This window comes from Anas platyrhynchos, chromosome 38 (assembly GCF_047663525.1).
Source record: "Anas platyrhynchos isolate ZD024472 breed Pekin duck chromosome 38, IASCAAS_PekinDuck_T2T, whole genome shotgun sequence".
Taxonomy (NCBI): Eukaryota; Metazoa; Chordata; class Aves; order Anseriformes; family Anatidae; genus Anas; species Anas platyrhynchos.
Genome location: NC_092626.1, coordinates 3,725,056 through 3,747,586, shown reverse-complemented (window position 1 = coordinate 3,747,586; position 22,531 = coordinate 3,725,056). Strand labels below are relative to the sequence as shown.

At 49.4% G+C, this 22,531-nt stretch overlaps 2 protein-coding genes across 4 annotated transcripts in view; one reads left to right on the top strand and one right to left on the bottom strand.

Moving 5' to 3' along the window:
* Positions 1–22,531, top strand: part of LOC119717125 (uncharacterized) — a 118,833-nt gene that overhangs the window by 16,285 nt on the left and 80,017 nt on the right. The gene's annotated exons all lie outside the window — the stretch shown is intronic.
* On the bottom strand, positions 12,992–22,005 carry LOC106019860 (uncharacterized). Its single transcript, XM_072032351.1, has 17 exons — positions 21,317–22,005; positions 21,107–21,186; positions 20,778–20,903; positions 20,428–20,507; positions 19,991–20,102; positions 18,953–19,042; positions 17,571–17,675; positions 17,153–17,308; positions 16,853–17,010; positions 16,568–16,715; positions 15,751–15,888; positions 15,153–15,329; positions 14,481–14,636; positions 14,229–14,330; positions 13,754–13,856; positions 13,433–13,492; positions 12,992–13,198 (listed from the first exon to the last, which is right to left on the bottom strand). Exons 1-17 carry the CDS (start codon positions 21,432–21,434, stop codon positions 13,062–13,064), a joined length of 2,046 nt encoding a protein of 681 aa, XP_071888452.1. The 5' UTR covers positions 21,435–22,005; the 3' UTR covers positions 12,992–13,061.

The window sequence follows — 22,531 nt, the reverse complement described above, 5'->3', positions numbered from 1 at the left end:
TTTGGTGTAAAGCCATTCCCCCTTGTCTTATCCCTACATTGTCTGATAGAGTCCCTCCCCAGCTTTGCTGTAGGACCCCTTAAGGTCTCTGGAGCCTTCTCTTCTGAACAGTCTCAACTCCCACACCCTGTCTTTGTAGGTGAGGTGCTCCAACCCCTTGATTGTCTTTGTGGCCTTCCTCTGGACTCATTGTAATAGGTCTATGCCCTTCTTGTGATGGGGGGGGGGGGGGGGGCGTGGGGCAGAAGAGTAGCAGAAGCCTTTGCTATGTATTTTAACTTACAGTCAGGTTCTGACTGTAATTCTTTGTGAATGTAGTTTTGTTTAAAGGGATTGAACTTATTTTATGGCTTTCTCATTATTGCAGTCTTTAACCACTGACAATACTCATCTCCTTTAAATAAGAGATCCTCTAAGTAGTGTTATATACTGTACCCAAGTGCAGCATTTCCTAAACTCTCCCGTCTTCTTGCTGACAATGAAGGTTGTAGGCTGCAATCCAGTTAAGACCTCATTCAGTTTTACTCAAATAAGAGGGATGTGTCACTTACTCTTTTTGATTTAGAACTGTGAATTCCATCCTTATTTGTTCCTGCCTTCTGTGACTTTTACCTTTTTGCTTTTCACTTGTGCCCTGCTGTTGTTCTTGTAAACCCCGACTATGGCACCTTTGCTAACAACTTTGGTCCTTAAGTTTTCCACTTATTTACAAGATTGTATGCGGTCCATAATCCCATGTTTAGTCTTTTATTTTTAGTCTCTTTGGTTCTTCCGTGTAAAGACTTAATAAGAAGCATTTTCTATATTTTCCCTTTTGGCTTCTGCATAATAAAACTGCAAGCTATTGCTTTACAGTCAAGCGTTTGCACATCTCAGAAGTGCTTAGGGATCATTATTGGACGCACCCCTATTTATAAATGCATTTATAGCAGATGACCTTATTTTGATGTAAATCCTTTGGGGGGAGGGGAGGGGGAAAGTAACTGATAGATAAATCAAATGTGATTTTAGTCCTTCCTCTTGATGTATTTTCTGTTTCTGTCTATCAAAGGTCAACGGAGTGCTCTTCTCTCGAGAGTAGGAAAAGGAAAGGGACTGCAGCTGTGAAACCAGCCTCTTACATTACTTGGATACATTACATTACTTGGATACAAAAAATAAAATAAATTTTATTTTTTGTATCCAAGTAATGTAATGTATCCAAGAAAAAAAAATAAAATAAATTTTATTTTTTGCCTAGAATAGGGAAAGATTCTTCAGTTGCTGAAAACATGCTGGTAGTTATTGTGCTACCCACATTATGTCATTTTTTTGCCTACTTGATTTGCACTTTAACTCTATTAATTGCTATTAAATCTTCTAATTGACTGTCAAGTTATAGTTCTCTTTCATTTGGGGGGGGGGGGAAGGACTAAAGGGAAGGAGGCAGATGGGTGCATGGGAATGTAATCTAATCATTCTGTAAGGGAGTGTGGGCCCAAAGGTGGGTGTAAGATAGTGTCATATGGTTGATGTTATTTATGATACTAGTAAGGGATATATGGATATAATTAGGTGTGTGTTGCTTTAATGCATTTGTTAGATCTGTGTAGCAGTGCTATCAACATTATAGTAAAGTATTAACGTGGGAGGGGGGAAAAATGTTCATTTTTGTTGGGAGATGGTGTATGTTTTCCCAGATCACTACTTGAACCATGTTAATATTATTTACTGCTTTTGGAAGGTAAATGTCTGCTGTGATGAACGCTATTTCTGCAAATAATTAACTGTATTTATGCAGTAGTCCTGTGAAAATCAATTTATTTTCTTATGAGTAAAGTTGAAAATATATGCCTGGCATTTTAAAGATCAGGATAAAGGACTTTATTTCAAAAAGTTAGCTCTAAGACCAAAGCACCGGAATAACTTCAATTATAAGTACTACTTTGTTCGTTACAAATGCAAATATTTACTTTATAATTTTGTTCTGTAAGATATATATATATGTATCTTGTTTTAAAGTAACTTTTAAAGCTATGCTGAACATAAAACATTGTTTGTTTGTTTGTTTTTTCTGTCCTATTAGCACCACGGAGATTTCACGGTATTACACACACAGAATCACACACAGAATCTCTAGGTTGGAAGAGACCTCAAGATCATCGAGTCCAACCTCTGACCTAACACTAACAGTCCCCACTAAACCATATCCCTAAGTTCTACATCTAAACGTCTTTTGAAGACTTCCAGGGATGGTGACTCAACCACCTCCCTGGGCAGCCTCTTCCAATGTCTAACAACCCTTTCAGTAAAGAAATTCTTCCTAACATCTAACCTAAAACTCCCCTGGCGCAACTTTAGCCCATTCCCCCTCGTCCTGTCACCAGGCACATGGGAGAACAGGCCAACCCCCATCTCGCTAGAGCCTCCTTTAATATACTTATACAGAGTGATAAGGTCACCCCTGAGCCTCCTTTTCTCTAGGCTGAACAAGCCCAGCTCCTTCAGCCGCTCCTCATAGGACTTGCTCTCCAGGCCCCTCACCAGCTTCGTCGCCCTTCTCTGGACCCGCTCAAGCACCTCGATGTCCTTCTTGTAGCGAGGGGCCCAGAACTGAACACAGTACTCGAGGTGCGGCCTCACCAGAGCCGAGTACAGGGGGACGATCACCTCCCTAGCCCTGCTGGTCACAGTGTTTCTGATACAAGCCAGGATGCCGTTGGCCTTCTTGGCCACCTGAGCACACTGCTGGCTCATATTCAGCCGACTGTCCACCATCACTCCCAGGTCCTTCTCTGCCTGGCAGCTCTCCAGCCATTCCTCTCCCAGCCTGTAGCTCTTCTTGGGGTTATTGCGCCCCAGGTGCAGGACCCGGCACTTGGCCTTGTTAAACTTCATACAGTTGACCTCAGCCCATCGGTGCAGCCTATCCAGATCCTCCTGCAGCGCCTTCCTACCCTCGAGCAGATCGACACACGCACCTAGCTTGGTGTCATCTGCAAACTTACTGAGGGTGCACTCAATGCCCTCATCCAGATCATTGATGAAGATGTTAAAGAGGACCGGCCCCAGCACCGAGCCCTGGGGGACGCCACTAGTGACTGGCCTCCAACTGGACTTGGCTCCATTTACCACAACTCTCTGGGCCCGGCTATCCAGCCAGTTTCTAACCCAACGAAGCGTGCGCCAGTCCAAGCCAAGAGCAGCCAGTTTCTTGAGGAGAATGCTGTGGGAAACGGTGTCAAAAGCCTTGCTGAAGTCAAGGTAGACCACATCCACAGCCTTTCCCTCGTCCACCCAGCGCGTCACTTTGTCGTAGAAGGAGATCAGGTTCGTCAAGCAGGATCTGCCTTCCATAAACCCATGCTGACTGGGCCTGATCGCCTGCTTGCCCTTCAATTGCCGCGTGATGACTCCCAAGAGGATCTGCTCCATGAGCTTCCCTGGTACTGAGGTCAAACTGACCGGCCTGTAGTTCCCCGGGTCTGCCCTCCGGCCCTTCTTGTAGATGGGCGTCACGTTTGCTAGCCGCCAGTCAGCTGGGACCTCCCCCGATAGCCAGGACTGCTGATAAATGATGGATAGGGGCTTGGCCAGCTCCTCTGCCAGTTCTCTCAGTACTCTTGGGTGGATCCCATCCGGCCCCATCGACTTGTGCACATCCAAGTGCCGTAGCAGGTCACCAACCAGTTCTTCGTGGATGGTGAGGGCCACATCCTGCTCCCCGTCCCCTTCCACCAGTTCTGGGTACTGGGTATCCAGAGAGCAACCGGTTTTACCACTAAAGACTGAGGCAAAGAAGGCATTGAGCACCTCCGCCTTTTCCTCATCTCTTGTAACTAAGTTTCCCCCCGCATCCAGTAAAGGATGGAGATTCTCCTTAGTCCTCCTTTTTGTGTTGATGTATTTATAAAAGCGTTTTTTGTTATCTTTAACGGCAGTAGCCAGCTTGAGCTCCAGATGAGCTTTGGCCTTCCTAATTTTGTCCCTGCACAGCCTCGCTACATCCTTATAGTCCTCCCTAGTGGCCTGCCCAATTTTCCAAAGATTATAAACCCTCTTTTTCCTCCTAAGCTCAAGCCACAATTCTCTGTTGAGCCAGGCTGGTCGTCTTCCCCGCTGGCTCATCTTTGGGCACATGGGGATAGACCGCTCCTGTGCCATTAGGATTTGCCTCTTGAATAGCACCCAGCCTTCCTGAACCCCTCTGCCCTTCAGAACCGCCTCCCATGGGACTCCACCAACCAGTGTCCTGAGCAGCCTAAAGTCAGCCCTCCGAAAGTCCAATACAGTGGTTTTACTGGTTCCCTTCCTGGCCCCGCCAAGAATAGAGAACTCCACCATTTCGTGGTCACTCTGCCCAAGACTGTTCCCGACAATCACATCCTCCACCAGTCCTTCTCTGTTTGTGAAGAGAAGGTCTAGCAGGGCACCACCCCTGGTAGGTTCACTAACCAGCTGCGTCAGGAAGCTATCTTCCACTTTCTCCAGAAACCTCCTAGACTGCTTCCTCTGGGCTGTGTTGTGCTTCCAGGATATGTCTGGGAAGTTGAAGTCCCCCACGAGCACAAGCGCTGACGATTTCTCAACTTCTGTCAGCTGCCTGTAGAACTCCTCATCCGTCTCCTCATCCTGGTTCGGCGGTCTATAGCAGACCCCGACCAGGACACTAGCCTTGTTGTCCCTGCCGATCCTAACCCAAAGGGACTCGATCTTGTCATTCCTAGCCTCGAGTTCTACAACATCGAAAGACTCTCTAATATAGAGAGCCACACCGCCACCCCTTCCATGCTGCCTGTCCCTTCTGAAGAGCATATAGCCAGGCATCGCAGCACTCCAGTCATGAGACTGGTCCCACCACGTTTCCGTGATGGCAACCAAGTCGTAGCCTGCCCGCTGCACGATGGCTTCCAGCTCCTCCTGTTTGTTACCCATGCTGCGTGCATTGGTGTAGATGCACTTCAGCTGGGCCTTTACCTTATCCTCCGGCCTTGCCACTGCTCCCCCTGGTACAGCCCCAACAGTCCTCGCTCCAGCCCCATCCCCCTTCTTACCTAGTTTAAAGCCCTATCAATGAGCCCCGCCAGCTCCTGGCCCAGGATCCTTTTTCCCCTAAAGGATAGGGACCCGTCTACGGCCACCAGACCAGGTGCTGAGTAAACTGCCCCATGGTCGAAAAACCCAAGATTTCTGCGTAGGCACCAGCCCCGGAGCCACGTGTTTAACAGGTGGGCTTTCGTTGTCCTCTCCGTACCCCTCCCTGTCAACGTAGGGACGGACGAAAAAACTACTTGCACTCCTGCTCCGTCCACTAACCGTCCCAGTCCCCTAAAGTCTCTTTTGATAGCCTTCAGGCTTCTGTTGTCAATGTCATCAGTGCCCGCCTGGATTATCAGGAGCGGATAATAATCAGAGGGGCGCACCAGGTTGGGGAGCTTCCTGGCCACGTCCCTGACCCTGGCCCCAGGGAGGCCTTAATGATGTGATGGAAACTTGGAAATATTTGTTACATGACAAACTAGGATTATCACATGAAAACATGGAAAAGCCAGAAAATTATGCTGGCGTTAAAAAAGCCTATGATACCTGTTGGGAATTGGCAATTGGCATACAGGGCGTGGACGTGAGTCCGTGGAACAATTGTTCGATCTGAGCTTGCCTTAAGCAACCAGGAGTAGGCCTTAGAAAATCTCATGGCCTGCTGTAGCTGAGCAAACCAAGCTACCAGGGCAACTATGAGAAGTTCCCATGACAGTGTTCCCACATCGCCCAATTGAGGAATTCAGAAAAATATTGTTACCAGTAGCTGGCTTCAAGGACAAGGTCTATGTGACTGCTAATCACAAGGGGGTTGTTTTCTTGCAGGTGGGGTTGTTTTCTTGTAGTTGTTTGTCCGAGTGCTTTTGACCAATAATCTTGTGTGAGACACTATCCGCCCCTGTTAAGTTCACTATAAAAGCGAGGCTATTCGGGCAATAAATGGGAGCAGCATGATCTGACTCTACTGGTGTCTGTCGTGCTTTCGGCCGTGCATCCTCTAACAGATACCTTCTTAGCAAGCAGCAATATGTTAGATATCATAGATATATGTCAGAAGTGCTATGCTCTTGCACTTGTATCTGAAGAGGAAAGCATAGCCCCTGTAAGTATTTTGTTTGTTTGATCTCTGTTTTACCATATTTCTGATTCCAGTTATGGATTTACAGTGCATCTAAAATATATACGGAAGTCTTGAATTAGTCACAAATGACTTTCCTTTTCTCTGGAGGAACAGATGACTTTAAATTATTAAATCTTTAAGAGATCTTAGATCCATTCAAAAATTGCATATTTCTGCTGTCTTGCTGGATGGGTAGATCACAGCTCCACTGAGTATCTTGTTCTTTCTCACAAACAGAACTGAAAACTGAATTGTAGAGACTTGATGTAGATGGATCAAAGCTTAGTGATTAATGTGTCATGGAGTTTTGGATATATGTTGATAGGCAGTCCAAATAGTTTTGGTTTTCATTTTGAAAAATACCTCGCTCTTAATGGCAAAAAAAGATCTCCATATTCTTCATGTATCTTCATGTTAGATTTTTCCAGAGACCGCAAGAGGTTCCACTTCAGCTACTCAGTCAAGCATCTGTTGCAGTTTCTTGTGCTTCAGATGTTATAACGCTACACATGAGGCCATGCTCCAGGCTAGAGAAGTTGTAGTACATATTGCAGTCTGACTATGGAAATAACAAAAATTTGGTTGTATATTTTGATCTGGTAACAAAGATCAGAATAAGATGGATGCAGTTGGAAGGGACCTGCAAAAATTGAGTCCAAATGTCCTACTGTGAGTCTGTTTTCCTCACAGTTAGGCAATCTGTCTAGAAGGACCATGAGGGACAAAATCAAAAACCATGTGAAAATCCAGGAAAACTACATCCACTGCTTTCCCTTCCTCTACTAAGAGTGTGATCTTATCATAAAAGGATATCAAATTAGTGAGATGGACTTTCCTGAACCCGTGTTGCTGGGTCTGATGGTTGTGTATTAGTAGCAATTAAAGGAAGTTTAAAATACAAGCATGCCACATGATTGTGTTTGATTCTGTGCTCTCTAGAGCATGGGAAGATTAAAAGACAAAGGAAACTTATAATGAAAAAATAGTAAACATTGGAATTAGCTGCACCTATTTCGAGCTTGTAACAAAAATTACAGAGAAGAGTTATCTGTCTGCTTGCAGGAAGGTAACATGCATTATTAGAGGAAAAATTAGTCAGTAAAGGACAGGATATTTCAATTGCTTGGAGTAACTCTTCCTCCTGAGTTGGGAATAAAGCTGTGTCCATGAAAAAGTAGTCAAATACTGGAACAGGTTGCCCGGAGGAGATGTGGAATCTTGCCTTTAGAGATATTAACCTTGGCTTGGGGTAAGGGATAGGTCTTGTAGGGATAAGACATCACTGAGCAACTTGGTCTAACTTGTCTTGCTTCAAGCAAGTAACTGTACTAGGTGATCTCAAAAGATCCCTTCTAACCTAAATTGTTGTATGAGTCTGACAGGTATGCTTGTAACAAACTTGCCTACTTAAGTTTAGAGAATCTGCACTCAAACAGTTCTACAAAAGACATAAAGGAGGACTAAAATTCAGGAAGATGCAATTGCTTTTCTTAACTTTTTTTTTTTTTAAAAAAAAAACAACACTACACATGAGGCCATTTTTTTTTCTAAAAAAAAAAAAGGCAGCTGCTTTTAGGGCAGTAACTGTAAAGGTTGTCCTGAGTTAATTTGAATCTTGCATGTCATTTCTCTCTTAGAACAGTTGTATTTCTAAAGACTAAAGAAAAAGTAGCTTTTGGTGAAGTAGCTTTTGGTGTTCAAAACATTAGCAAGCTGGAGAAAATCGTAGCTTTACTTGGTGTTAGTACTACTTTTGTGTTTCAGTCATCTTTGTATTTAAATTTATTCAATTCTTTTTATTAAAGGTTCAACTGCCAGAATTTATTACTGGCATAATGAATGTACCAGAAAATAGAGGCTGTGTGCCTTCACAGGACCAGAGCAATGCGAAGGTAAAAAATATATATATATACATATATATATGTATATAAATATAATAAATTCTTTTTCAATGCTTTTTGGATATGGAAAAATTAATGGAAGATGAAATACAGGTTTCCTTTTCCAGTTATTTCTATTAAGATATTGTTTTTTTAAAGTATATTCAAGCTCTGTATCTCTTTGGTATGAGCGTGTGCATGGGGCAAGTGCACAAATTTATTCCCTGGGAGACAGTCCTTTTATGGCAGGGACTTGACGTAGATTTAATCTGCCTTTAAACAGTAGGGAATACATATTTTTTGCAAGTATATTATCATTCAAATACTGTCTTGACTGAGAGTTAAAGAATTTGCCTGATGCTGCAAAGTGAAATGGTAAGAGAGAAATTTAGGTTTAACTTTTCAACTTAAGTAACGCTTATTTACTTTCAGAAGAAATCTGAGCACCAACTGTAGTGGTAGCTGTGGAAATGCAGACAATGCCGATCTGTTGCAGTAGACAACTGAGGACTTTGTGGGGATACTGGATTCAACCACAACCACCTAAACAGTATCAGTCTAACAGTGTTTGAAATGGTGAAGCTTAAGTCATTTCCAAGCTTGCTTTCCTCCTTGAGTGTCAGTTTCAGTACAATATTTGGGTACAACTCAACATAGTTCCCAACAAGTGAGCAAGCATCTTCCCAGCAATCTGACATCAGGATAAGAGTGTTTCAGTAAAAAGCACTTGGGTGCTTTTCTCTTTGTTACTGACTTTATGCCCTAGATAGCACTTCTACCAATAGGTTCACTTGGTGCTCTGTTTGTGACACGTATGATAAAAATATTCTTGGCCCCTTCTTTTTGACTGCTTACATTTGTCATATTTCCTGTTGAATAAGAAGAAATTCCACAGCTACCAAAGCTTTATATCTTTCCTTTTCTTAATGGCCTTTTCTTGTCTTTGCTTTCTTTGCTTCTGACAAAACTATCAATTCTTAAATTCTGAGAATTTTGTTCTTATAGGATCCTGAACTGCAATATAAGTAATTCTAATTTTATATTTTTGGATATAAGGGTAGAGCTGCGTTGTAATTTAATATAAACTTGAAAACTTTAATCAGTGGGACTTCTGTTATTGAAATCCCAGGGAACCAACAGGGAAAAATTAGTGGATCCGAGCTGGAGCTGGTGAGGTGTTGAAAGTCTTTACTTATTTGAAGTTAATGTAAAATCATCGTGTTTTAATGGTGTTACTATTTTGGCTTGGGATGTAAAAGGGATATTTGTGGAGAGATTGCTAAATAGAAATAGAAAGCCAACTTTAATAGCTGGAGATACAGTTCTCAAATAGTTTGTGAATACTCAAGTATAGTATAAGTAGTGGTATGCCGAGTACTGCGTGCAGTTTTGGGCACCATAGTGTAAGACACAAAACTACTGTAGAGCCTCCAAAGGAAGGCTACAAACATGTGGAAAGGTCTAGAGGGCAAGACAGATGAGGAGCAGCTGAGGTCCCTTGGTTTGTTCAGCCCAGAGCAGAGCAGGCTTGGGGGGGGGCTCATGGCGGCCTGCAGCTCCCTCACAAGGGGAGTGGAGGGGCAGGCGCTGAGCTCTGCTCTCTGGGGACAGCGACAGGACCCGAGGGAACAGCATGGAGCTGCGACAGGGGAGGATGAGGCTGGGTGTTAGGAACTGCATAGTAAGGTTCTGCACCCACAGGGTGGTCAGGCACTGGGACAGGCTCCCCAAGTGTCATGGCACCAAGCTTACTGGAGTTCAAGTGTTTGGGTAATGCGCTCAGACATGGTCTGAATTTTGGTGGTTCTATGTGGAGCCAGGATTTGGACTCAATGATCCTTGTGGGTCCCTTCAACTCTGGATATTTTGTGATTCTAATTTTAACATATTAATCACGCTTGCCTTTGTCAATGCTTCCATAATCGCATCCATAATTATTTTTCGTGTGTGTGTCTTGGGGCTGGGGGGGGGATTGAAAGAAGATCTAATCATTTCCTTATTTCAGAGTAAGTGTCTAAACTTTAAACATTTTTCTTAAAAAAGTTTAATTTTGAAAAGCAAGTGGGGTAAGCTTTTAGATTTTGAGGGTGTTCCTTGTATCCCAAGGATATTTAGTACCTTGGAGAGCTATTGTAACAAGTTTGGAGGATAAGAGGGTGGTGAAGGAGAAAGGGAGAGTGATCGAGTAAGAAAAAATATCTTCCCCTTTCCCCTCCACAGATTGGATCCCTGATGAAAAAAGGCAACAGGTATAATTGCTAATAGTTTCCGAGATACGGTTTCCAAAGTATAGAGTCGACGATGTTACTGAGTACAAATACCAAGTTAGAGTCATGACCAGATATTTCATCTTCTCATAAGCCACTGTTACAACACACAGTACCATAATGATCTGAAACCAGGGCCCGGAGAGGATAAACAACATGACAGAGAGCACATACGGAAAATAATGTGCTATAATACTCAATTTGGAAAACAGGAGCGGCAGACAGAATTTCTAGGTTGGAAGAGACCTCAAGATCATCGAGTCCAACCTCTGACCTAACACTAACAGTCCCCACTAAACCATATCCCTAAGTTCTACATCTAAACGTCTTTTAAAGACCTCCAGGGATGGTGACTCCACCACTTCCCTGGGCAGCCCGTTCCAATGTCTAACAACCCTTTCGGTAAAGTAGTTCTTCCTAACATCCAACCTAAAACTCCCCAGGTGCCTGTCAGCAGGCACGTGGGAGGACAGACCAACCCCCACCGCGCTACAGCCTCCTTTAAGATACCTGTAGAGAGCAATAAGGTTGCCCCTGAACCTCCTTTTCTCCAGGCTGAACAAGCCCAGCTCCCTCAGCCGCTTCTCGTAGGACTTGTTCTCCAGACCCCTCACCAGCTTCGTCGCCCTTCTCTGGACTTGAGATTAAAGCAATCAGCATTATGACAAGTAACTATTAAGCAGATCTAATACTTATACCAATTTTAGTTTAACACTCTCTGGTCAGATCTGCCGTTATCTCAGCCTTTCAGGCCCCATGTTGGGCGCCAAAAAGACTGTCATGGTTTAACCCGGCTGGCAGCTAAATACCACACAGCCGTTCGCACACCCTCCCCCCTCCCTCTCTGGGACGGGGGAGAGAAATGGAAAGTGAAGCCCGTGGGTTGAGATAAAGACAGTTTAATAAGACAGGAAAATAATAATACTAATAATAACAACAATAAAAATAATACAATGGTGATAATAGTACTACTACTACTAATGTGTACAAACAAGTGATGCACAATGCAATTGCTCACCACCCGCTGACCGATGCCCAGCCTAACCCTGAGCAGTCTGGCCCCCTCCCCCGGCTGGCCACCCCTACATATTGTTTAGCATGATGTCAGATGGTATGGAATACCCCTTTGGCTAGTTTGGGTCAGCTGTCCTGGGTCTGTCCCCTCCCAGCTCTTACTGCACCCCCAGCCGGCCCGTTGGCAGGACAGAGCAAGAAGCTGAGATGTCCTTGGCTTGGTGTAAGCACTGCTCTGCAACAATTAAAACATTGGGGTGTTATCAGCACTCTTCTCATCCTAAGCCAGAACACAGCATTCTACCAGCTACTAGGAAGAAAATTAATTTTGTTCTAACTGAAACCAGGACAGGGGCACACAAGTATCTCATTGGAGATGGGAAGCATCTCCCTTGGAACCCCAGAGCTTCTGCAGGGGGCAGGAGCCCCTCCCTGGGTCACTCAAGTATGTCAGCAGGGCACCCAAGCATATCCCCAGGGGACGTAAGCATTTTCCTGGTGGACCCATGCATCTCCTATTGGCACTCAAGCATCTCACTGTGGATGCACTGAAAAATTCTCCCACACCACAAAAACATCTCCTTGGAGAAGTTAGGATTCTACCTAGAGCACCAAATCATCTCCCTTGGGCACCCAAGTACATCCTTCAAGTATCTCCTGTTGCATCCCAGAACCTCTTTGCGTTACCCAAAAGCATTTCCCCTTAGAAAAGAAGCATCTCCTTGGAGGGAGGACCCAAGCACCTCCCTGGGAAAGAGCAGCATCATCTGTGGGCATCCAACTGTGTAAAAGGGGCACCCAAGAACATCCTTGTAGCACCCAGGCATCTCCCTAAGGGAAACCAGCACGGGGCAGCCAAACACCTTGCTGGAGAACGCAATCACCTCCCTTGAAGACCAAGGATCTCCCTGGTGTACCCAAGCATTTTCCTAGGGCACGCTGGCATCTCCTCAGGGCATCCAAGCACCTTGCAGGAGCACACCATCTTCTCCTGGAGGCACACAAGAACATGCCCAGAGTGCCCAAGCCTAGATTTGGGGCAAGGAAGCACAACACAGGGGCACCCCGGCATGTCTCTGGAGCATGCAAGCATCTCCTTTGTGCAATGTAACAGCTCCTCAAGGTATGCAAGCACGACGTTCAAGGGCATCCAGGCATTTTCCTGGGGACCCGCAGCACTTCCCTGTGGTCCACAAACACCTCCCAGGGGGACACAAGTTTGTTTCCAGTGAACCGGTGCTTCTCATCTGAGGAAACATGTATCTCCCCAAAGCACCCAAACATCATTCTCTTTGTTCCTGTCAATAACAAACTCGAGCAGTGAGAATCGAAAGCAAACGAGAAACACCTTCCTCGCTTACACACTCTTCTACCTCCTTCCCACAAGCAGCACGGGAGAATGGGGAAGGGGGGCCCAGGCCTCCTGCTCCACTGTGGGCTGCTCTCCACAGGCAGCAGCTCCACTCCAGAGTCTGCTTCTGTGGGGCCTCTCCATGGACTGCAGCCTCCTTCAGGACAGATCCACCTTCTCCTCCATGGGCTCCTCTGGCGGCGAGTCCTTTTTGGAGCCCTCTGGGGATGGTCCTCGCTTGCCTTGCAGCATCCCCTGGGCTCTTCTCACACAAGCTGCCCCTGCAGAACCCCCCTATCAAAACCTGGCCACATAAGACAAATACTGAAGGATACCAAGGGACTGGTCGTGTAGTTGCAGTTTTATTCAGAGAGATCTTCCCCAGGGAAGCTTTGCAGCTCCCTGGCTTTTCACGGCCAGCAGCGCAGTGCTTTTAGCCTAGCCCATCTTGATGCGGGTTGCTGCTGTACTTGACGTTGCAGGATCTCTATGGTCCCAGCTGCCAGGATACGGATCGATGGATGGGTGTCACATTGCATTCGGAGGACTGCGACAGAAAGACACAGAGCAGAGATGCAACCTGTTGACCTACAGAGACCATCCAGCATCACTCTGGACCATGCCAACCCCATCGTATACTTCTAGGGCCAGCAGGAACAGGTCCGGCTAGCATGTCCCTTTGCCCCTGCAGCATTTCCCTGGAGCAGGACAAGGCTGCAGACTGCATGGGCTTTGCCCCCTGTCACTTGGTCCCAGCACCCCCAGCACTGCCCTCACTCACAGGTGATGATCATATGCAGGTCTTCTTTGTCTAGGTCCCTGGAGTGCATTGCAGCAAACGCTAGGAAAAGAGCACCAGTCAGATCCTGCTCCCCATCACAGCCCCTGGTATAGACAGGCGCTGCCCCCCGCCCCCAGCCCCCCTGCAAGCACAGTGCCCAAGGAGGAACCTGAGCAAGGCACACCCCAGGCCCACCTGCATGGGTGGGGGTCTGAGGGAGGCACAGGGCTCCTGGGGGTACAATCAGGGGCTTCAGGGCCCACAGGACTGGGCCTTACTGCCAGGGCAGGGCCCAGACAGGGAAGCAGGGCCTTGGCTTACCGACGAATTTGACAGCCGTCTTTCGCAAGCTGGTCTGATCATCCCACAGGTATGTCAGGCTCTGCTGCAGGTATCCTTCCACCCTGCTCCTCTTCTGCTTGAGCTGGAGAAAGCACAAGGGCACAGAGCTCACAGACGCTCCCCAGCCAGCCGGACAACTCCCTCCTGCCAGCACCCCCCTTCCCCTTTCCCCCAGGCCATCCTCAGCTCCCAGCCAGGAGCTCTGTGGGGCTGAGGTTTGGAAAGAGTTAGGAGACCGTTCTGTCCCACTGCCAAGGCCCAGATGGGCTAGGGTCTCCTCCCGCATGCTGGGGGTGGGGAAGGCAGAGGGGCCTGCAGAAGAGCCCTTGGGGCTCTGTGCTGGAGGGAACGGAGCCACGATGCAGCTGCAGGCGGGGGACTCTGGGCTGGAGCAGCCTGGGCATGTCAGACAGGCTTGTTCATATGGGGCCTGGGGCTGTGTGGTTCTCCTTACCAAGTACTCCCCAATCTTCCAGATGTCCTCAGTCTGAGCCAGCTGCTCAAGCTGTTTCCACTTCAGGAACTTTGCACAAGCAAGTAGGATTACTGCAGAGGCCTGTGGAGAAGCAGAGGCAGGGAGATGGCACCGCACACACATACCTAAAGTGTCTGATTGCCTGCTGCCCTGGCCCCGCCATGCCCAGAATACCCCTCTGGTGTCAGCACACCCAGTGCCCATGTCAATGGCCAGGTCTGAAATCTGTACCTTGGCCACACTCTCAGTGTTGTCACGCATCCGGAAAAGCAGTGGAATAATGGCCCTGTGCACGGTCTTCTTCATTTCTCCTTTTTTCCACCACAGCACAGACTCCATCAAGTCTTTGAAGAGGAGCATGGAGCATTCTCGCACCTCACTGGACACCTGTTAGGGAGGGCAAAAGGAGGATTTCACCAACTGCCAGCCTCCCCCTGTCCATGGGGAGCAAGGGCCGTAGGGTGGCTGATGTGAAGGGTGAAGCCTCATGTTTGGAACAAAGGAGCTGGAGGCCCGCACAAGGCAAAGCAACAGGTTTCCTGCACGGGGTGCCTGTACCATGGAGTGTGCTACAAGCCAGCCCACTTTTACTGGTAGCTGCACCAGCCATGTCAAAGCAGAGCTCCCCTGGGAAAGGGCTTCGGTAAGGCTTCTGGGGCACACTCTGTCTCCTCAGCTTCTGCCTTTCTGCCTCAGCACAGGGAACTTTTGGCTGTGCTGAGTTGGATACCTGACAGCAAGAAGCTCTGCTGGACTGCAGAGCCCAGAAGACAGCCCACCATAACCCAGAGGAGCAGAGAGAGGAGAAGGCCCTGCCCGAGTGCTGCCCACAGGCCTGGCACGAAGGGCAGTGCCATTGCAGGGTGCCCATCTGCGGGGCTCAGTCACCAACAGCAGTCTTACATCGTTAAAGAGAGGCAGGAGTCTCCCAGCCAGTGCCAGAGCGATGTGGCTGGCCTCCTTCTTCTCCAGATGACGAATCACATTTTTGAAGATAGTCAGGGCCTTCATGTTGATGTGCGTGTTTTCATACTGCAGAGTCTCCATGACTTCTGGCAGCAGGACCTGCACGTCCGTCACCTGTACGGAAAGACACCGTATGTATTTAGTCAAGAGGTGGACAGCCACCCTGGCCAGGATGCTCTGGTTCCAGAGCACCAGCCTCCTGCTCACTTCCTGGCAGCTGCCATGGGAATCTCACCAGCAACCTTCCATCAGGCAATGGCCACGAATGTGGTGATTAAGTAGCTGGGAGAGCAGGGCATGGGGAAGGGAGGTGATGAGAGCAAGGGCTCCGTTTCCCCCCCTTAGTCACCTGCTTTGCACATGTCCCCCAGGGAATCCATCTGGAAAGCTCCTGGGACGCTGCACAGGCAGCCACCAGGCCCCACCGCCACCATCACCCCACCTCCTGACTCCCAGCTAATGACAAGCCATGGTGTTGCCTTCTGTCCCAGCACCAGGCTGCCAACAGGGCTTTGTTTGGCAAAGTCCGACTCACCATCTGAGATGTCTCCGACAGCATGACGAGGGCTCTGAGCACCAGCCAGAGGATCGGCAGGCTGTTAAGACTCAGAAGCGTCAGGAGCTTTTCTGGGTCACGTAAATTCGATAGTACATTTTCAGTTGGATGCATCATCTGAAAAGACCACAGCCGTGAGAGATGGGCAGAGCCTGCAGCATGCCCATCACCACGCAGCTCCTGGCTCCCCTGGCAGCTCAGGGCAGGCTGCGGGGGACATGCACCCAGGTGCCTGTCCAGATGCTCATCCTGGGGCAGCTGTGCCTGCAGAAGAAAACAGGGCCCCTCTGTGCCCTGTGCATGGCACCACGCGGCACCTTTTCTTTGCCTGCTCCTCCTGCCCTCTGGCTGTCCGCAGCCTCTTGCTGCCATGCCTCTGAGGAGCAACAGAGCAGCATGAACTGGCACAAAGCAGGCTACAGGTGCTACTTGTCCCCGGCCTCACAGCCTGCCCAGGCTGTGCAAAGACCACGGCTCTGTCCCAGCCTCAGCCATTGCTGTGATAATACTCCTGGCCCTGCCACTGCTGCAGGTTTCCATTCTGAAGGGCAAGGTAGGGGGATGCCGGAGATGGAGAAAAGTGAGCACTGCCTGTAAAGGGGTAGGCTTCGTCTTTGTGCACAGGGACCCCGTATGGCTGATGTAGGGGGGCTGGTGCTGGCCCTAAGGGGCTGTGTCTATGAGTCCTGGAAGAGGCGACACGTTGGGGAGGATGGGGCAGGGAGAGGACTGTGCCTCTCCCGGAGGAGCGCACACAGCCCTGAAGAGGAGCAAGGTGTGTTCTCTGGTTACTCACAGCGAACTTAAGAAGGCTGGTGTGCAGAGGCTGAGCTTGCAGAGACCTGCACACCCGTTTGTCCTGGAGAACATTCTGTAGCTCCTGCAAGATCTTCTCTGAAGTCATTGGAAAGGAAAGCATCACCTTCCACATGTCCAGCGTAGTGCTGCAAGCCCAGAACACTCTGTTGGCAGGGCTGCCCTGGCCACAAAGCTGTGACCCAGACAAGCCCCGCAGGTCCCAGGCTATCCTGCAGCCCTGGCCCTGACCCGCTGTGTGCTTAGGGAGCTGTTGGGGTGGTACCTGTCAAGTGGCGGAAGGTTGGTCAGCACGCTTATGAGAGCTTCCCTGGGAAACTGGTTAGTCAGTGCCTTCAGTACTAAGAAGAAGCTCTGCCGGAGTAAAGATGTGCTGTCGCTCCTTTTCAGGTTTTCATGGAGGAATCTCAGAATCCTTTCCACCTGGAAGGGACACAGGAGAGAATGTGGCTGCCGCTGGACTGCAGCCAGTTGCCCAGCTGCCACTGGAACTGCTGCTGGGTATGAGAGGCAGGATGTGAGCAAGGGATGAAAGGGCTCAAGGGCAGGGCAATCCGCTGCTTACATCCATCAGCCAGGAGGCAGAGTCTCTCGCGGCCACTTCCAGCGTGAACTTGGCCCACTGATTCTTGTTGTCGTCGATGCAGCAGTCTCTAATGGTCTCAAGTGTCCTGAGGACAATGGTTGTCCTCTGAGAAGACTGGAAGTATTTTCCAATTGGCTATGGAAGGAAACAAAGGATGAAAGGGAGGAAGGGAGAAGGGAAGGGAGGGAGGAAAGACAGGACACAATAAGTCAGAGAGCAGCACCTGGGGAGGGAAGATCAGGGGGAAGGAGAAAGAAAGACCCTCCCTTCAGGGCAGAGCTGTGCTGACGGCCCCCACCTGTGGCCAGCTTTGCCTCACAGGCACCCCTGAGCTGCAGGCTGCTCTGGAACATAGGGAAGGGCAGACGGCCTGGCTGGAGGGTGCCTGTGTCCTTACCTCGTGATGAAAACGGGTAGAAATGAAACCAATCAGCCTCCAGATCCTCTCCATGGCTCTCTCCTTTCCAACTTTGTTCTGAGAGCTCGTGAAGCATAGCAGCACCTGCAGGAAGCAAAGCTGCTGGTGTGCTCTGGGAGCTGACAACTGCTCCAGCAGAAGCAGCACTGCTGAACTCCTGGCTGGAGTCACAACGTTCATTAGGGATTCCCAGAGCTGGAGCAAAGCCCTCAGTGGGTCACTGAGCCATGGGGTCCCTTCACACAAATCCCAAGGCCAACCCTGTAGCCAGGCAAGTAGGCAGATGTCATCCCAGGGAAGGCCTGGCTCCTTCCCATTCCCGCCCCCAGAACACAGTTCTCTGTCCCCTCCCCATGAAGGCTGGCTTTTGGAGCAGTGTCCTGGTTTCAGCTAGGATAGAGTTAATTTTCCTCCTCCTAGCTGGTGTGGTGCTGTGTTTTGCATTTAGGCTGAGAATAATGTTGATAACACGCTGATGTTTTAATTGTCGCAGAGCAGTGCTTACACTAAGCCAAGGACTTTGCAGCTTCGCGCTCTGTCCTGCCAGCGGGCAGGCTGGGGGTGCAGCAGGAGCTGGGAGGGGACAGACCCAGGACAGCTGACCCAAAGTGGCCAAAGGGGAATTCCATCCCATCTGGCGTTATGCTGAACAATTATAGGGGGGGGCTGGCTGGGGTGGGGGGAGCGGGTGCTCAGGGATAGGCTGGGCATTGGTTAGCAGGTGGGAAGCAATTGCATTGTGTATTATTAGTAGTACTATAATCATTGTTATGATTATTTTCCCTTCTTTTCTGTCCTAATAAACTGGCTTTATCTCAACCCTCTGGCCAGGTTAAACCACTGCAGGCAGAAACGGCCTGGGTTTATGCAGTGCCACAGGGATACGTCTACTTGGAGGACAGGAGAACAGAGTTTCGGGGCTGGGCTCCTGTGCAGGATGGGCAGGTCCCAGGAGAACTCTACCCCATTCACACCTGGCAAGGAAAACACAGGGGACAAGGAAAGCAGGGCGATAGCTCCAGATGCTGCCAGTGTGGTGCACAAGGGCAGGGCTCAAATTCTCTCAAATCCACCACTGCTTTGGTGCAAGGAGAGCTCTGCGGGCAGAGGAGGCCCAGGAGTGCTGCGGGGAAGCTGTGCTGTGACACAGGAAGGACATGTGGAGGGCAAGGGATGTTGACGGCAGCCAGGGGACACCGGGGCCCTAGAAGAGCTTGGTGGACAGACCCTGGCTCCCCTGAGTGTGCTGGGCACAGGCCTGGCAGGCGCTATGGTCTGTGTGCATGGCACAGGGGGCACTCTTCACTGTTATATGTCACCTCATTCTAGGGTGAGGAACAGCCACTGTGAAAACTACCAACCTGCAAGATCCTGTACAAATTCTCCGGTAAGCTGGAGGCAGGAGGTCTGATCAGCAACGTCTGCAGCATGATGTCCATACTTTTCAGGGTCTGCAAGAAGGACAAATCTTTGTGTTGTCAGGCTTTCAGTGGTCCTTCACAGCTCTAAGAGAATGTGCTAAACTCCCCCTTGTACTGGGTTTACATAGCACGGTTTTGGAGGTCTGCAGGGGTGGCCTCTGTGAGTAGGAGAAGCAGGAGCAGTTAGTTTGGGGGCATCTGCTACCTATGGGAGACACATGTTGGAACAGTTTGCTCCCGACAGATGGACCCCATGGTACGGAGCCATATTGGAGCAGTTTTTGAAGAGCTGCTACCTGTGGGACGCCCACACAGGATCACTTTGTGAAGGATGGCATCCCGTGGGAGGGACCCCACATCGGAGAAGGGGCAGAGAGGGACCGTGAAGGAGCAGTGGAGACAAAGTGTTATAGACTGACTGCAACCCCCATTCCCCCGCTCCTCTGGGGGGGAGGACGTAGAAGAGGGTGGATGGGGGAAGGCATTTCCAGGTTTTTTTGAGTTACTGCTCTAGCTTGTTAGAAATAGGTAATACATGTTATTAATCTTCCTACTCTGAGCCTGTTTTGCCCTTGATGATAGTTGTTGAGGGATGTCCCTTTCCTTAGCTCAACCCTTGAGCCCTTTCCATCGTATTTTCTCCACTTTTCCCTTTGTGGAGGGGAAATGAGAGAGCAGTTGTGGTGGAACTCAGATGTCCTGCAGGGTAAAACCACCACATTCCTTACTGCCAAGGAAGGACAGCTGCAGCTCTGCGCGCTGCCCGGTGGAGGCCTCAGGGCAGAAAAGGTGCTGTGTGCAGACCAGGCCTCAAGCGCTGGATACAGCCAGGCAGACGGAAAGGGTGAGAGGGATGTGATGGGGTGAAGCAAGGCTGAGACCCTGCCCAGCAAGGATCTTCAGCCATCTGTAAATACAGGCAAGCCAGGAGGTAGCTCAAAGAGATATGGGGGCTCCTGTAGCTCACCCAGCACGTACCATATCGTAGAGGCAAATGTCCAGTTCCTCTTTCGGAGGAAGAAAGAACACGCTCTTGAAGGATGCAAGTAACAGAGACATCATTTCATCCTCCAGCACCACCTTCACTGTGCTGCAAAGAGAGGGACACTGGTGTTGGCAGCAGTGCCTCCATGACAAAGGGAGGAGGACACAGACCTCCCATAGGCAGAACTCCAAGGGAGGGATGGGGAGCCCTGCTGGGATCAGTGTCCTTCTCCATGAGGCTGGCCGGGGCAAGAGGGTAGTCCTCACACCTCCCAGCAGAGAGCTTCAGTACTCCCTTTGTCCTCTGGACAAGCCCTGAGCAGGGGAGAGCAGAGGCGCTACCTGGATGGCGAATGCCTCCTTGCCAGGGTCAGATCTGCCAGGACCATGCGCTAGGGATATGCCAGCTGAGCCAAGGACAGGGCACATACCTCAAGGCAGAGATAGCAAGCATGGCTTGCTGCCGCACCACTGTGCACAGCTTGTCCCTGGGCTCCTCGTCCAGCAGCACCTGCAGAGCAAAACCGGGATGGGACCTGGCAGCCGTTGATACCCAATGCCAGCAGAGCCAGCACTGCTGGGCAGGACGAGAGGAGCCCTGGGGTCCCCAGCCCAGCACCGGCACCCAGAGTGCCCCCTGCACCTTCCAACACTGAGGTCCCAGCAGCATCCACAATCTCACAGGGAGCAACTCAACGTCCATGCATTTTGTCCCCAGTCACCCCTGCCCAATGCCCAGGGAGCCTCGCCACCTTCCCCAGCCTGCCAGACGTCCCCTCACCTGGATGTTCGCTGTCAGCAGATTTCTGAAGCAGAAGGTGTCCAGGCCCTCTAACAAGCCCTTCTGTTGTGCGGTTGTGAACACAGTGACGATGTTCCTCAGGAACTTCATCTTCTGCACATCATCCTGGCAGCCACAGAGATACCAAGAGGGAGCGTGAGGGGGGAGCCACAGCCAGCAGGACCGCAGCACTGTGGGGTGCGGAGCTGTGTGGGACGCCTGGAGGGCAGCAGCTCTGCCCAGCCAGCAGCCCTCCAGCAGCCTGGCAGCAGAGCCGGGGCATGGCCAGGACATGCAGGCACAGCCGCCATGGAAAGGGCTGCTCTTACTCTTTCTTTGTTTTTGATGTAGTCCTTGATGAAGTCCACAGCTTCCTCTTCCTCTTCGTACACAGGTAGCCAGCTAGCATCTAAGACAGAAGGAGAGCAAGGATTACTGTAGAGGGGCTTCAGGATGAAGCAAGGGAAGGGGGCACTGGCTTCAAGCAGGGGGTGCGGCTGGCCCCAGCCCTGCGCACCCCAGCGCAGACCCTCACTCACCAGACTGCAGCGGCTCCACCTCGCACACCTCAAAGGGCTCCAATACAGAGCTGCTCTCCTGGGAGCTCTCACTCGCTTCCCAGGCCACCCTGGGGCGGCTGGGGGGTCTCTCCTCCATTGCGAGTGATGAGAGAGTCAGGAGGGCGCAGGCTCGGGACAGCCACAGGCAGTGCGGAAAGACGTGGGCTGCACTTGGGGGCTCCTCGCCAGTCCCACTCGCTCCTGTCCTATCCCCTCTCTGTCCTGACGGACACTGGAGGGGCCGTTGTGCCAGCACCGGCTATTGCCAGATGACACTGGCCTGTGTCACAAAGGGTCCTCCTGTGATGTCATGCCCCCGGCTGGGTGATGCTGGCTCAGGGCCCTCCCTTGTTCTCAGCTCTTCTCAGGGCTGCTCTTGCATGCAGGCCCAGGAAATGGCTCCATAAATTTTAATATTGTCTTGCAGTTGATGCTATTTTTTTAGGAGCCAAGGAAAATGGGAGAAGTTAATGCACGCTCAAGGGTTTTACATCTTACTGCGATCAAAAGATCCAAGCTGATTGCGGGCTGAGTAGTGATCATATCATGACATGCATTCAACCGAAATCTAAAGAGAGGACCGAGCTTCATTATCTCCCCATAATGAAAAATGATGCAACTGATTCATGAATATTATTCTCCTTAGGGCCATTTAAAAAGAAAAAAAAATACGTATATTTCATTTGTAAAAATATTTGCAGTAAAGATCTGTGTACTTAAATAATTCTATTTCATGAGGACATAAACCTTTAGTTCTATAAAGAACTTTTAGTTCTTTAGTGTTATTTCATGCTGCTTACGTTCTGGAAGAGGTTACATTTTAAATACCTGCTTTCTGAACCGAGTTATATAGCACATTACTTACTGTATGTGTTTCCTGTCGTGTTGTTTATCACTTCTGGGGGTTGGTACATTTTCATTTTTTCCCCTATAGTTAAATTGTTTAGTTAATAATAATCTTTCCCTAATATTTTTTCCCCTTTAATTAAATTATCCTTATCTCAACCCGTGAGTTTTCCATACTTTACTTCTTCCCCTCCTCATCTAGGGACGATACTACTTCTAAAAAAAAACGGGTTATTATAATTAGTTTCCGGAATCCAAACCCTCCTACTGGAGCATGCGTATCAGTCTCTGGTGGTCCCTCTGGGGGTCTCCGGGGGTCTTTCATGCTGAAGGCTCATAGTCTTCCTC

Bases quoted from the DNA above. Each gene is read 5' to 3' on its own strand.
- LOC106019860 (XM_072032351.1), bottom strand. From the start codon at position 21,434: ATGGAGGAGAGACCCCCCAGCCGCCCCAGGGTGGCCTGGGAAGCGAGT. The intron at 21,187-21,316 runs GTGAGTGAGGGT...CTTCTGTCTTAG, and splicing joins GGTGGAGCCGCTGCAGTCTG to ATGCTAGCTGGCTACCTGTG. The intron at 20,508-20,777 runs GTGAGGGGACGT...TTTGCTCTGCAG, and splicing joins TGCTGACAGCGAACATCCAG to GTGCTGCTGGACGAGGAGCC.